Source organism: Vulpes vulpes, chromosome 13 (genome assembly GCF_048418805.1).
Source record: "Vulpes vulpes isolate BD-2025 chromosome 13, VulVul3, whole genome shotgun sequence".
Lineage (NCBI taxonomy): Eukaryota > Metazoa > Chordata > Mammalia > Carnivora > Canidae > Vulpes > Vulpes vulpes.
This window is the reverse complement of record NC_132792.1, coordinates 17,814,650-17,829,012: the sequence shown is the minus strand read 5'-3', so window position 1 is coordinate 17,829,012 and position 14,363 is coordinate 17,814,650. Positions and strand designations below refer to the sequence as shown.

The 14,363-nt window shown below is 35.0% G+C and overlaps 2 protein-coding genes across 7 annotated transcripts in view; one reads left to right on the top strand and one right to left on the bottom strand.

The window, feature by feature from the left end:
• The window catches only part of MRPL13 (mitochondrial ribosomal protein L13), a 48,928-nt gene extending 48,700 nt beyond the window's left edge, over positions 1–228 (bottom strand). For both annotated transcript variants that reach the window (XM_072734002.1, XM_072734003.1), the window contains exon 1: positions 92–228. In XM_072734002.1, the coding sequence (XP_072590103.1) occupies positions 92–118 (27 nt within the window). In that variant the 5' untranslated portion in view covers positions 119–228. The remainder of the gene's footprint in view (positions 1–91) is intronic.
• Positions 135–14,363, top strand: part of MTBP (MDM2 binding protein) — a 72,494-nt gene continuing 58,265 nt past the window's right edge. For 3 of the 5 annotated variants that reach the window (XM_072733998.1, XM_025993396.2, XM_025993397.2), the window contains exons 1-10: positions 428–598; positions 1,609–1,689; positions 5,238–5,311; positions 5,407–5,555; positions 7,525–7,583; positions 9,523–9,667; positions 10,623–10,740; positions 11,624–11,758; positions 13,531–13,625; positions 14,222–14,294. In XM_072733998.1, the coding sequence (XP_072590099.1) occupies positions 496–598; positions 1,609–1,689; positions 5,238–5,311; positions 5,407–5,555; positions 7,525–7,583; positions 9,523–9,667; positions 10,623–10,740; positions 11,624–11,758; positions 13,531–13,625; positions 14,222–14,294 (1,032 nt within the window). In that variant the 5' untranslated portion in view covers positions 428–495. Of the gene's footprint in view, positions 599–1,608; positions 1,690–5,237; positions 5,312–5,406; positions 5,556–7,524; positions 7,584–9,522; positions 9,668–10,622; positions 10,741–11,623; positions 11,759–13,530; positions 13,626–14,221; positions 14,295–14,363 lie in introns of all 5 variants that reach the window. The other 2 variants (XM_072733999.1, XM_025993395.2) reach the window with 2 other exon arrangements.

Here is a 14,363-nt window from a genome sequence, read left to right as displayed (position 1 = left end):
CAGAGACTCGGCTTCCCTGCCGACTCAACATCACTCAGTCCACCGGGGCCACTGTAATGAATTCCACCAAGCCGTAAGAATTCGAGCTCACCTGGGGCGCCCTAGAGAAACTCGACATGTTCCCCCACCAGCAGGATGGTGCCCTTTCCCCAGGATCCGAGGCCAGACACCAGCCTCACTCGCCCGGCGGGAAACGTATAAAGCCAAGCACGATAGTTCCGAGGCCGGCCAGCCCTCGTCAGCTCCTCTGCTCTTGCTGGGTCTCCTCCAGCCTTCCCATCATAGCAGCTTCGTCACGGAAGGAGGAACCAATGCAGTTACTGAGAGAATAACTCCGCCGAAGAACCCACCGGCCGGAGAAAGCTGCCGCAAACAGACGGAGGGCGCACAATTTCCAGCCGACCTAAAGTGGAGGGGAACCGGAAGTACGTCAGAAGCGCGCGACTGTTTGGAAGTGGAAAGCGGGACTTGAGACCCCAGTTGAGCTCCGAGGAGATGGATCGGTACCTGCTCCTCGTGATCTGGGGAGAAGGAAAAGTCCCGTCCGCGGGGGGCGGGGAGGCGGAGTCGTCCGCCGAGGGTACCGAGAAGCTGCCCGGTAAGCGCGGGACTGAGAAAGAGCGGGAACGGCTTGCGGGGAGGGGAAGACGTTTGAGATCGAGTTTCTGTAAGGGAGGGAGGGAGGGAACTGTTCTCTCGAGCTCTCCCGGGCGTCTGCTTCTCTACGGAGGCGGCCCAGTAAGGGCTGGAAGTGTCGTTACCTTCATGGGAAACATAGGGACAAATTCGTGAATGCAGAGTTCCAGCGGTCAGAAGTTCTTGGCACAGTAGCACTTTGACGGGACGGTGGGATGGAATGTCGGCTTGTTGGAAACGCGCATTCGGGGAGCGTTTCCGCCTCCTTTGTGTTCCAGAGGCGGGTAGTGCGCAAGGGAACGGGAGGCCGAAGGGTCTGACTCTCTTAGAGTTTGCAGCCTGATGGGAGGAGACATCCCACGCATAAGCTAAAAAAATAAAAAAAGCTAATTAAAAAAAAGGTAACTTTAAAACAGTTGTAACCGTTGGAGAATGCACTCCTTTTCGGTGTTTCTGTAGCTGGTATTGCATTTTGTTTTAATTAAGCAGGCAATTTTTAAAAGATTTTATTTATTTATTGATGAGAGACACGGAGAGAGGCAGAGACACAGGCAGAAGGAGAAGCAGGCTCCGTGCAGGGAGCCCGACGTGGGACTCGATCTTGGGACTCCAGGATCACACCCTGGGCTGAAGGCGGGTGCTAAACCGCTGAGCCACCCGGGCTGCCCTGAGCAGGCATTTTGAGGAGAAAATGGATGTGGTTGTATTACAGAATAGAGTTTCCCTTCTCCGCTTAGAATTATTCTTCCGGGGGAGAACTTTGAATTTCTGTTAACTGGCTAGCATGTACAAACTGGGCGCCTTTCCGGCTTTCTCTGATTGCATTCTGTTTACCATATTGAAACTAGAAGAGCGTGTGGTTCTTCTACATACACCATAACGTGCTTGGGAGTCTCAAACGGTGAAATTGGGATAGGCCTCGATCACGTAACTCTTGAGCCCGTTGAGCGAGTTTGTCTTTTTCTTTTTCAGACCTGACAGCAGCAAATGTTTATCATGTCCTGAAAAGAAGCATTAGTGCTTCAATGAATCCAGAAGATAGTACTTTTCCAGGTGAGTATGACGCAAACCCCTTTCTTCTCTGGCACTGCATTTGTATTGGAAATAAATTTAATTAGATTGATCATTTAAAAGTGTAAGTACAAATATTTGTTGGTGGTGCACAAGTCACTGGGCTAGGGAGGTAAGTTAGGAAATACAAAACTGTAAAAGATGCTACCGGTCTCTTCATACTGCTCGAATGTAATTAAATTGTATGAAAATTATTTTAGATTCTCAGCTTGACTTTTGTTCCCTTTATGGGATTTTCTTGCCCATCTTACCTCTGTATAAAATAGGGTAATGTGGCATTATAAGGAGGATTTACGAATTCTTACCATTTTTCCCCACCCTTCCTTCTTAATGATTCTCTTAAAAGCACTTCATAATTTTTTTTTTTTTTTACTTCATAATTATTTTAAAAAATTTTTTTTATTTCTTTATTCATGAGAGACACAGATTGAGAGAGAGAGGCAGAGACACAGGCAGAGGGAGAAGCAGGCTCCCTGCAGGGAGCCTGATGTGGGACTCGATCCTGGGGCTCCTAAAGTCGCGCAAAACCACTGAGCCACCCAGGGATCCCCAGCACTTCATAATTATGAAACACAGTGATCTTTTCTCCATCCTACTTAAGATATAGAGTAAGCATCTCTTCTATGTTTTGGTGAATTGCCATACTCCTAAGTTTATATTAGGTTCCGGTGTTTTATCCTTTGTGCTTTGAAAGTCATGAAATATCTCTGAGTTCCTTTAATGCAAAGGTATTTGCCAGTGTCATTTTTCTCTGAGACCTCTTCATCCTTTTTGTCACAATGTTTTTATCATAGCAGCTATTTATAGAATCCATTTACATTAGATTTAAATATCACTTTCAGTGTTATCACTTTCTGGTTTTTTGCTCTACTTTCGTCTTTTTTTTTTTTTCTTTTGCCCATTGCCTCTTCCTATTATCCATTTTTTGTAAAAATACATGGATTTACCACCGGGAAACAAGAAGGAAACACAATTAATTACCTATTTGTCAGCTATTCACATGAAGTGAATGGCATGCACAGGACCACTCAACAAACTTGGAAAGCAATAATGTGATTGGTCACTGATCACAATACACATCTTTGATTTAGGTAGTGATTTGCGAAGCTAGCAGTGACATTTTACTTTAGGTGATTACAGTTCACTAATAAACTTTGGTAACTGGAGTTTGAACCTTGTTTTGCGGAATTATTGAAACCATGGTAATTGAAATCTGCATATCAGAACCGTGCAAAGAAAGAACTGCCCGCGGCAGCCCGGGTGGCTCAGCAGTTTGGCACCAGGGCCTGCCTGATCTTGGAGACCTGGGATGGAGTCCCACGTCAGGCTCCCTACATGGAGCCTGCTTCTCCCTCTGCCTGTGTCTCTGCCTCTCTCTCTCTCTTTCTGTGTCTCTTATGAATAAATGAGTAAAATCTTTAAAAAAAAAAAAAAAAAGAAAGAAAGAAAGAACTGCCCATATTGAATTAATTACTCAGTGAACATTATTGCTTTCAGTAATATGGCAAGTCTGGGAAACTGGAAGTGCAATATGATTATAATTGCGATAGGGCTGGAGAGGTAGGCATAGCTATATCGAGGACTTTGTAAATCATATCGGAGTGTTTATACTTTTTTTGTAATAATAATTAGCCATTAAAAGCTTTAATGAAGGAAGGGACCTGGTGACATCTATATTAATGACATATTCTGGCTACAGTATAGCAGACAGGTTTGAGGAAAGTATAGATATGAGGGGGCTGCTTCAAAAGACCAGCTAAGAAATAAGAGAGGCAGTCAGGATAGAGGAGAATAGATAGATCTGAAGGAAACTATAAAGGTAAAAGCTACCTGACTTAGTGTTGCATTGGTGTAGTTTAGGAGAAAGGAAGAGTGAGAAAGCAATCAGGAGTGACATTAGATTTCTGGCACGGGTATAGTGTAGTTTGGTGGCATTTAGTGAGGTAAGAGACTTGAATTTTGAGGGACTGTCACATGTCCAGTTTAGAACATATAAGCACACTAAACAGTTCCCTGTAAGATGTCAAAGTGAAAATATTTTTTAAAAGTTCGATACATGTGTCCAGAACTCAAAAGGCTGGAGATTATAAAAAAAAATTACAAAATTATCAATAACTAGAAGCCATAAAGAAGGATGAGATTATTTATGGACCATGAACAGAGCAGAAAATCTTGCACTGAATCCTAGTATTTAAAGAAACTGAACTGAGCACTGGTGGTTAATAAAGGCCTGCGGAGCAGCTGGAAAGATAGGTTCCACCGAAGCCAAGTGTTTTAAGGAGAAAAATGACAACTGGGTCATCTTTGATTCCTTTCTTACTCTTCTGCTGAGAGAGAGGACAAGTACAACAGCAGTAAGAGCTGTCACATTTAGTAACATCTTAATTATTGGTGCCTTTAGGGAGTGTAGTTATAGTGGCATGTTGGAGACAAACAGGTGGAAATGAATGAGGAGAGTAAGAAATGTGATGAAATAGAAACAGTCAAGCGTAGACAGTACTTTCATTTTACCCTTGAAGAAGAGTAAAGTAGTAGTAGTGCCTAGAAGAGGGAGGTGATTTCAAGGAGACTTTTTTTTTTCCTCTACTAATTTGAGGAATATTTGTGCAAATTTAAATGCTAGTAGGAAGGAGCTGACAGAAGAGGAGAGCTTGAAGATGCAAGAAAGATAGTCTAATCAGGGCCTTGGGGTCCCAGTGGAAGTCTGAAGGATGACTTTGGATTGAAAGGGCAATGACCCTCATGTGCTAACAGAAAGGAATGAGGAAGGACTTAATGGGAATGGGAATAGTGTCCTATATTTGTTGACAGGATGTTTGGGAGTAGTTACCTAATAATGGTTTCTATTTTCTTAAGGAAGTAGGAGGTAAAGTCTTTTGCTGAGATTGTTGGCAGAAAGTGATAATGAAGCACGTAGCATATTACCTAGCTTTCATGAGTTAAGCTTCAGTTACCATATTTCTCTTCCCTCCTTTGAATTCAATTTCTTTACACAGTTCTACATTCTTTGTGGCTCTAACCTGACATGCACCCTAGGGATGACCCTTAACTTCATACCCTCATATAACTTTCCGGTCTCCAAGAAGAGAATCTTCCCTATGTCTGAGCTGTAGTTTTATTTCCTCCTCTCAGTCACCAGGATGAACCAGACATTGATGGTCTTTAAAGAGGGAATCCTTTTTCCTAAAATGACTTACAGTTTTGTGTCACTCAATAGTAATTGAGTGAGTATATTTTTTTTGGTAGATTTTAGTGGTTAAAATGATGAATAAAATAGTACGGATTTTGATTTTGACAAAATTATTCATTGTGAGGGAATATTTTTGCTCTTTAGGCAGATTGTTCTGTTTGAATTTTTAGAGATTTTAAAAAGATCTACTCTCTATATATGTATATGCATATGTGTACACACACATACCTTGGAGGACTGTACAATATGTATCAAAAATTATGTAATTCTCTAAGTATATATGCTATAACATCTGCTTATTTGTGGTATGTCTTCTAATAAGCATGGTTTTGTTTTCAAGCATGTTCGGTAGGCGGTATACCTGGTTCCAAGAAGTGGTTCTTTGCAGTACAGGCAATATATGGATTTTATCAGGTAACAGAACTGAAAAAATAGGTGTTAGTGAATGTCTTTGTTAATATAAATAATTTCAAGAATCCATTATTTAATGCAGTCTTCTGATGTATTAGTTTTGCAGTTCTGACTGGGAAGAGATATATTTTGGTACAGAAAAAGATGAAATTGAAGATGTTCTTCAAACAAATATTGAAGAATGTTTGAATACTGAGTGTTTTGAGGAAGAAGATAGTAATAGCAGAGAATCATTATCTTTGGCTGAGTATGCTTATGATATGTACTTTCTATGATATCTTTCTGTAATATCTTTAAAATATTTAATGTTAGTATTTTAACCACAAGAGTGAAGATTAAATGTTTTAGCAGCTATCAGAAAGAAATTTTAGTTAATTGAAATTTTCAACCCTTCGTCTTGGAAGACAGGCAATTTGAAATTGGAACTTTAATTTGGAATTCTATGTGAGCTATGATCTCAAGTTACTGGCTCTTTCCAACTTAAAAATTTATATTGTTAAAGCACCTTGGCTTAGAAAATTTTAAGTGTTTATATCTGCAACAACTGTCTAAAAATAATGAACTGTGCAATTCTTGTCATTAAAAAAAAAATCTGAACTCTCCCAAATATGACTTGTTAGTTTTTGTGTATCTCCTGCCAGTGTAAATGTGAAAAGCTTTGCTTGCATTACGTTTTAGAAATGCATTTTGCACACTTGAATTTTGCTGAAGCTCCATGAAAAGGTTAGATCTAAGTAGATGAATGAAGCTACGTACATGTTTTGAAAGTTAAAAATAGAAACAAAACTAGTTGAGTAAAACTATTTAAAATGGAAAAATTGGCATCTGAAAATGTTTAGTTTTTTAAGCTTACAGAATTGCAGGAATCGGAAAAAGTGATACTCCAATTAATATGTCACTTTCTTAAAGATAAATTCTACTTGATTATGAGTTTTAAGAGCTTGAATAAAAACTTTATTTAAGATTAATAACTGGTATTCAAACTCAGACCCTAAAAGTATGCTTTTAATTTTGCTGTTTGTGGTCGAAATACATGATTTCTTCAATTTATGTATATCTTGAACATTTAGACACTTTTAAAATGCATAGTTTCTGAGGATTATATAGGTGATTGGATTCACTCAGATTTTTTGAATTGTGGTACAATATATAAGTTGGTCTAGGTGATATAAATTGTGATTATTTTTTTCATGACATAGCCCATCTTTGACTCAAATTAATACCTTTCATTTTAGTCTCTCATAGTATTTTATTACAAAAACCTACTTCGGTTTATTGTAGTATTGACATTATTATGTTTTTATAAATTACTGCAGACTTTAAAAATTCTTTTTTCCCGTTTTCAAATTACATATGTTTGTATAATTAATGTAAGAAGACATTGTAGAACTGAGGAAAAGGTATTGAAGGGTCATTAAAAGGTAGTTTCTAGTTTCTTGATGATGAGCCAGTCACTTCATTTCTCCACTCGTTTATTTTCTCATCAGTAAAGTGTTGAGATCCTTTCAGGTCATTTCTAAGCTGCCTTCTAGCCTTAGAGTTCTTAAAATCCCATGTTTGCCCACCATTATTTAAAGATGACAAGTGTAAAGGTAATTATTTCTAGTAAGTTACCTAATAATTATTTCCACAAGAGGGAGCTTGGAAACTATACCATAAGATGCCTTAAGTTTCCTAGACAATGGCAGGTTAATAACAAAGGATTTAAGTAACTTTATGTTACATAATAACATTTTGAGGAAAAGAAATCATCATTTGGATAAAATGAAAAGATTTTGAAGAATTGGAGGACACCATTCCAGCCAGAGCTGTTTTATGCCATACAGAGAAAAGCAGTATCCTTCTCTATTAAACCTTTGGCAATACTTTTAGGGTTTATAAAAATATTTGGTTTATTAGTTATTATTTATGTTTAATTACACTAGGTATAAATTAGAGTGTTTTTTCCCCCCTTTTTTGTTACTTGTTTTTGAGGGTATGGCTAAAATCTTGGACTTAGTGTTTGAAACCTAGCTTCTACACCTACTAATTATGTGACTGACACAAATCATTTAAAGGATATTAATAGTAGTGCCTCATGGATTGTCATGAAGATCAAATAAGATGATATATCTAACATAATAGTGTCTGGCACATAGGTCTATTTAATATTACTAATTATGATTATATGTAATGTGTATGTGTGTGTATTTTTCTAACTTTCCCTTTTGTTTTAGGCTATATGAAGAATCTGCAGAAAATTTGCATCAGTTGTCAGATAAACTTCCGGCTCCTGGTAATATTTTATGACTTTTTTCAATAATTTCTATTTTATCTTATACTTTCTATGAATGGCTGATGAATTTAATCTTTATGCTAGTGTTCTCATTTCTAATTTTGAAGTTCAAAATGAAAAAAAAAAATTTTTTTAGAGGAAGGGAAGGGCAGAAAGAGTGGGAGAGAGAGATTCTTAAGCAGACTTCATGTCCAGTGTGGAGCCCAATGCAGGACTCCATCTCACGACCCTGAGATCATGACCTGAGCTGAAATCAAGTGTCAGATACTCAACTGACTGAGCCACACAGGCACCCTGAAAAATAATTTTTTAATTGAAGTTGATAAAAAAAACACTCCACTACTTTAATAAAGTATATTACTGAGACATTACAATTCTCTTAATTGTTTTTATTTAGTTAAGCAAAAATTAGAAATTAGAAAATTAAATACCCATTTCAGTTTCCTTATTTAGTTATAACTGAAGAATGTTTCCACTATATACCATTGTTTTCCACAGTATATTCTATAGAACACTAGTCCTATGAACACCTCCTGGAGAAAGAACTTCTTTAACCTAGATCATTTGGATAACATTCTTGTAAGGTGTGAGGTCACTATATACGTTATCAAATAGAAAGTTATATAGTTAAAAAAGCCCTTTACTCAGCCTTTTTTTTTTTTTTTTTTACAGAGCCCATTTTTATCTTTCTTTGTGTCAGCCAAGTAGCTGACATCTAAAGCTTGGTATAGTTTGGCATCTAGAAATACTTTTGAAGAGCTTTCTTTGAATATTTGCATCACCGAAGGTCATTTATATAGTTAAAGAAGGCCCTTTACTCAGCCTTTTTTGTTTGTTTGTTTACAGAGCCCATTTTGTTTTATATAATGAAAAGCATATTTTGTGAAATACTGCATCATACTATTTTTAAGACTGTATTCTGTCTCAAATTTATCTTTCTTTGTGCCAGTCAAGTAGCTGACATCTAAAACTTGGTATAGTTTGGCATGTATAAATACTTTTGAAGAGCTTTCTTTGAATATTTGCATCACCAAAGGTCATCTATTAAGCAGATACTTGTTGCATCTATTATATGTCCTGTATTGTACAAGTTGCTTAAGTATATAATGATTAGTAAAGCATACGTGATTACCATTGAAGTACTTGATACCTCACAGTCTAATCCTTATATTCAAGATCCTGTTTTAGTGTAAAGGTCCCACATGGAAAATAACTGAATACATAGATAAATAAGCATCAAGTTTTTAATTTTTATTTATTTATTTATTTGTTTATTTTTAAATTAAATGTGTCAAATTCAGAATATTCACTGAAATATATAGTTGCTGTTTCGGCAGATTAGAATGCTTTCATTATCAAATTTCTATTTGGTTTCTATTTCATTTATATTTTCTTGGTCCTTTGATAAATTTATAATTTTATAAAGTGTGAAGTTTTATGAAGTTATACTTTTTTTCTTAGGAATTAATGATATTGCCAATATAATTGAGTTTTCTGAGTGTTTAATTGTTCTATATAAAGAAAAAATTTATTTGAACATTACAATTTTATATTAAGTCATTCCCTTTTATATAAATTAAGTATAGAGAAATATACTGAAATTGCCCAGTTTTTTTTTTTTTTTCCTCTGTTCAGTATACAGTAGCATTGATGATCTCAAGAGCAATATATATAATTAAGCACTGGTGCATAGTTGGCAAGTAATTATGATAGAGTTCATTATTTTCTGGCATATACTATTTCAGGATAAAATGGCTTTAAGTCAAATGATGAACATTTAAAAATTTTGAACATCTAAAGATGTGTATTATTTTGAAGAATTTCAGAAATTAAAGTTAAAATCCTTTATCTTCTAAATAAATATAAAATTCAGTTGTTTGGGGGTACTATTTTGAGATTTCTGAAAAAAAATTATGGAAATATCTTATTCTCTTTCTAGGTAGAGCAATGATAGATATAATACTGTTGCCTTCTGACAAAGATCCTCCTAAGTTGAAAGACTGTTTACCTACTATAGGAGCATTAAAACATTTGAAGGAATGGTATTCAGCAAAAATTACTATAGCAGGAAATCATTGTGAAATGTAAGTTGCTTTGTTCATATTTGCTGTGTTATCTGTTTTCACAGTTAACATGCTATCTTGTTTTTTAATAGAATCCCATTTGAAGATCTTTTTAATGTGACAAGATAGTTTTATGTCATCCTGTTAGTAGAGGTTTATCTATTAAGAAGAATCTAGATTTTTCTTATTTCATACTTTGTTTCTGAGATATTTAAGTTTTTAGGAAATATCAATGTTTTATAACCATTATTGAGCATTAATTATCTAAATACACTGTGTGCTTTTAAATAGGTTTGTATTGTCCATTGAGCACTATGATGAATACTATGGAACATGGATACACTGGATTTATATTTTTGTTTTCTGTGCAATGTAGAAACAAGTATACACCATTGTGTTTTGTGCTATTTTAGTAAGGATCAATTGTATATTTTGATCCTTAAAGAAATACTCATTTGGATTTATTAACTTCATGATTTTCTTCATTTAACAAATGTTTATGAAGTGCTAACTTTAGGCCAAGCACAGCATGATGGATTAAGAAAGTGAGATTTGATCTTGTACATGGAAATGCAAGGAGAAATAAGAATGCTGTTAGTCATGATCATCTATGATAAGTGCTATTATGGAATTCCATATGAAACTGTGTGGGAAAATTTAGGTGAGCAGTCCTTTAAATATAAAGGACTAATACTATATGTGTGTGTATATATGTGCATATCTGACACATTTAAGTCAGTAAATAGTAATAGGAATATCTGTTCCTTCATCTGTATTATTAATGGTAATTCCTCTTTTCAGGGATATTGAGATTGAATGGACATATAATAGTGAGTCCCTCAGAGACTGACTTAAGGAATGTTCTATAATGTTAGTAGATAAAAGCAGCAATAGAAACTGCATTTTTGCTTGTTAGGATTAAATTTAAGGAAGATATAAAACCCTATATTTAATCATCATAGTCTTTTATTTATAGAAATTGTCAGAAAATTGCAGAATACCTCTCCGCTAATGTTGTATCTTTAGAAGATCTCAAAAATGCTATTGACTCAAAAGAATTATGGAGGGGAAAAATTCAGATATGGGAAAGAAAGGTAAGTGGATTTCTGTTATCACTGTTTGCAAAGCAGGCCTTTCAACTTTATTTACAACACTGATAGTTTAAATGAATTTGAATGAAAATGTACCTTATAAAGATGTTCTAGAATAGCACTAAAAATTTTCTGCCATAATGGAAATGTTTTGCCTGTCCTGATAGTCACTGGCTATTGAGTACTGAGTTATATTGCTACAGAGCACTTATTTAAAAAATATATTTTTTTATTTGAGAGAGAGAGAGAGAGAGAGAGTGAGAGAAAGAGAGCAGCATGAGCAGGGGGCAGGAGAAGCAGATTCCCCACTAAGCAGGGAGCTCAAGATAGATATCATAATAGTTCCTATCTCATAGATTTTTATGAAGGTTAAATTATATAAAGTAGAAAGTAACCACTCATTAAACATTAGTTTCATTGTTATCATTACTATTAATATCCCTAATATTTCTGCTTCTGCAGAAATTGATCTTTTCATCAGCAACTTACTTTGAAAGCAAACTATGTGTGGGGTCTTATCCTAAGGATTTGTTTAAATAAGACAGACAAGCTCTGTTTGTGCAGAATTTGCAGATTGGTGAGAAGCCAGATATTGAACAAGTAAACGTAAAGGAGATTGTTTGGCTCTATGGTTACACAGAATGAGCTTATTAATACACTCTTGGGGGTGGGGTAGGACCAAGGAAAGCTTTTCATGAAAAGATCCATGTGTAAGTTGAAATAGGAAGGATGTGTACATAAATGGAAGAACCACATTTTGAGCTGAGGAATCAAAAATATATTTCCTTGCGGTTTTCTTCTCAACTTTTTCATTGCAGTCAGATGTATTCATCTTTGTAACTTTATTCATGCTGTTTATACTTGTGTTCTCTTGGTTTCTTTTCAGTTTGGAGTTGAAATTAGTTTTCCTGAATTTTGTTTAAAGGGAGTTACCCCTAAGAATTTTAGTACATCTAATTTAAATCCTTGCATTCTAACCAACAAGATAACACCATCAAAGGATAAGAATATTTTGCCAAAGGTAAACTATGTTTAATTCATTTTGCAATCATCCATTCGTGCATATTTTTGTTCTTATAAGATGTTTGAATCTTGAAACTAATATATATGCTTAAATATGCTTGCTTGCATAATTTTTATAATTATAATTAAGTGCTTCAATTATGTTACCAGCATTGAATGTTGGCAAAACTATCATTATTTTAGATTATTTTTTAAATGGAATGATCCTAACTTTAGATCAGTAAACTTCTTTTGGTTAGGTCTTTGCTATGAGACCTTTCTAAGACTGGATTGGAGGGAATATGATACACTGGAAAGGCAATAGGCTTTGATGTTAGGTAGGCCTGGGTTTGAAATCTGGCACTGTCATTGACAAGGTACTGTAACCTGGGTAGATTGAATAACTCATTTGTGAAATGAAGACAATAACATACTTACCTTACAAAGTTGTTACAAAACTTAAATGAAACAAAACTTAAATGAAGAAAGAGGTTACAGTATCTGACATTTGCTTCATTCACAGTTTAAGAAGTGTTAGTTTGTGTCCCATATCTTCATTCATTCTTAAAATGCAAATAATTATGAAATGCAATTTAAAAGGGTTTAGTTGGCTTTTTTTTTAACATTGGTAAAAACAGCATAAGGAGGTATTTGTATAAAAGCACTTTAGAAATTCACTTTAAAAGATACAATTCAAGAATGTGCAAAACAACAGTCATTGAAGTTTACAAGGATGTCAGATTGATGGGTAATATTTTCTGAAAAAGGAGTACTACCAAAAGGACATATTTCTGATGCAAACACATTTCCCAGTAGTTGTTCAGAATTGCTTACTTTTAAGTAACCTGCCTGCTATGGCCATCTTTCACAGGAATATTACATATTTTCTAAAGATATTAAGATTGATGACCTCAGTGTCTCTTCTTTCATAGTATACCATTCAGGTATGAATAATTTATTTAAATGTTGCTGCTGTTGACAGGAATCTTAGGGTACAACCTCTTCAATAAATGTCTCTCTCTGCGTATACAGGTATACACACACACATACATATACTGTATATGTGTGTGTATGTATTTTTGTTTATATATATATACACATAATTACATATGGTGAAATTACTCCATTTTCTGCCCAAATCTTTGGGCTGTCTTCTCAAAATGTGTTAGCTTTTCTTTATCCTTTTTGTGAAGTACTGTGGTCTCAACTCCTAAAACACCTGTCCTCCTTCACTAGCTCATTGTTGGCTTAGTTTTAGGCTCTGCCCAAAGACTGCAATCTCATTTCTCTGAGTGGAGCTCTTGGCTTCACTAGTTCTCTTAACTTTTTACCTTTTTTTTCAAGGTGTTTTTTTGTTTGTTTGTTTTTTAAATCTCAGTATACCACTCGATATAAGTTTATCCTGGAGAGTTTTCTTTCTCAGTCTTACAAACCCTTGAAATTTGTTTCTTCAACATCTTAGCCCCTTGGATCACCTGTCTGTCTTGCTGAAACTAAACACAAAAAGTTGAGAACTCTTTACATCTTTTGCTTGCCTCTTTACAGATTTATTTTCCTTCTGTTAAAACTCTTTTCAGTTACTAAGAAATCTATGTCTGTCTCTACTGTGAAAGGCAGAATTGAAATGGAAGAAATACTTGTCTGCTATAGAAGATTAGTGTTTGGCTTGAATAATGTGTAAACACAGGCTTTTAAAGATCATTTTAAAGTTTTAAATTGTAATCACTAATTTGTTCACTTTTATTTTATTTATAGAACTTAAAGTATCATGTAATCTTATTTCTTTCCTAGGTTTACCATTATTATGGCCCTGCTTTAGAATTTGTGCAGATGATAAAATTATCAGATCTACCCTCCTGCTATATGTCGGACTTCGAATTTGAGTTGTATCCTTTTCTTTACATGTTCATTTTTAGATTACGTTTTCTGTGTCAGGTACACTGTTTCCTCCATATTTTGATATTTGACTGTACTGGGGATTTTTTCTTTAATAATATTCAGCATATTTTTAATTGCCATGGTTTCAATGGAAATTCTACAACTTTCAAAAAGAAAACCTCCTTCAAGTACTATACTTCTGCTTCTAAAATAGGCCGAAGACTTTCTGGTATTGCTATTCATTGCTAATGGGGTAGGGAGGATGGAGAAATGTTAGGAATATGTGCAGAAAAACAGTAATTTATATACTTCTGAAATGTTCATATGTTTCTCTTGTCATCAGCAGGACAGATATATAAGCACCAGTCCAAATCTCTTTTTCTGATAGTTTATAGGGCTGCTCTTCATAGAAGCACTCTTTTCTTGGTATATTTTCAGCATTAGAAAAATAATTATCTTTAAGGAAATGAGTAATTATGAATTCCTACAGTTAAAATTTTTAATAAATAATCTAAGAACCTTGTGAATTAGAGGACCAAACTTTTTTAGGGAGTAGTACTGTTTTGTGGTTATGATTCGTCATTTCTTTAACTCCTTAGTTCAGAGGGCTGACAAAAAACAATACCAAACAGAATTCCGTGTTGTTGTTGGAGCAGATTTCCTCTCTGCGTGGCAAGGTATAGGGCTTTTTTGGTTTTCTTTAGTTTTTAATATAATGTTTAAGAATGAGTGAAAAAAGGAATATA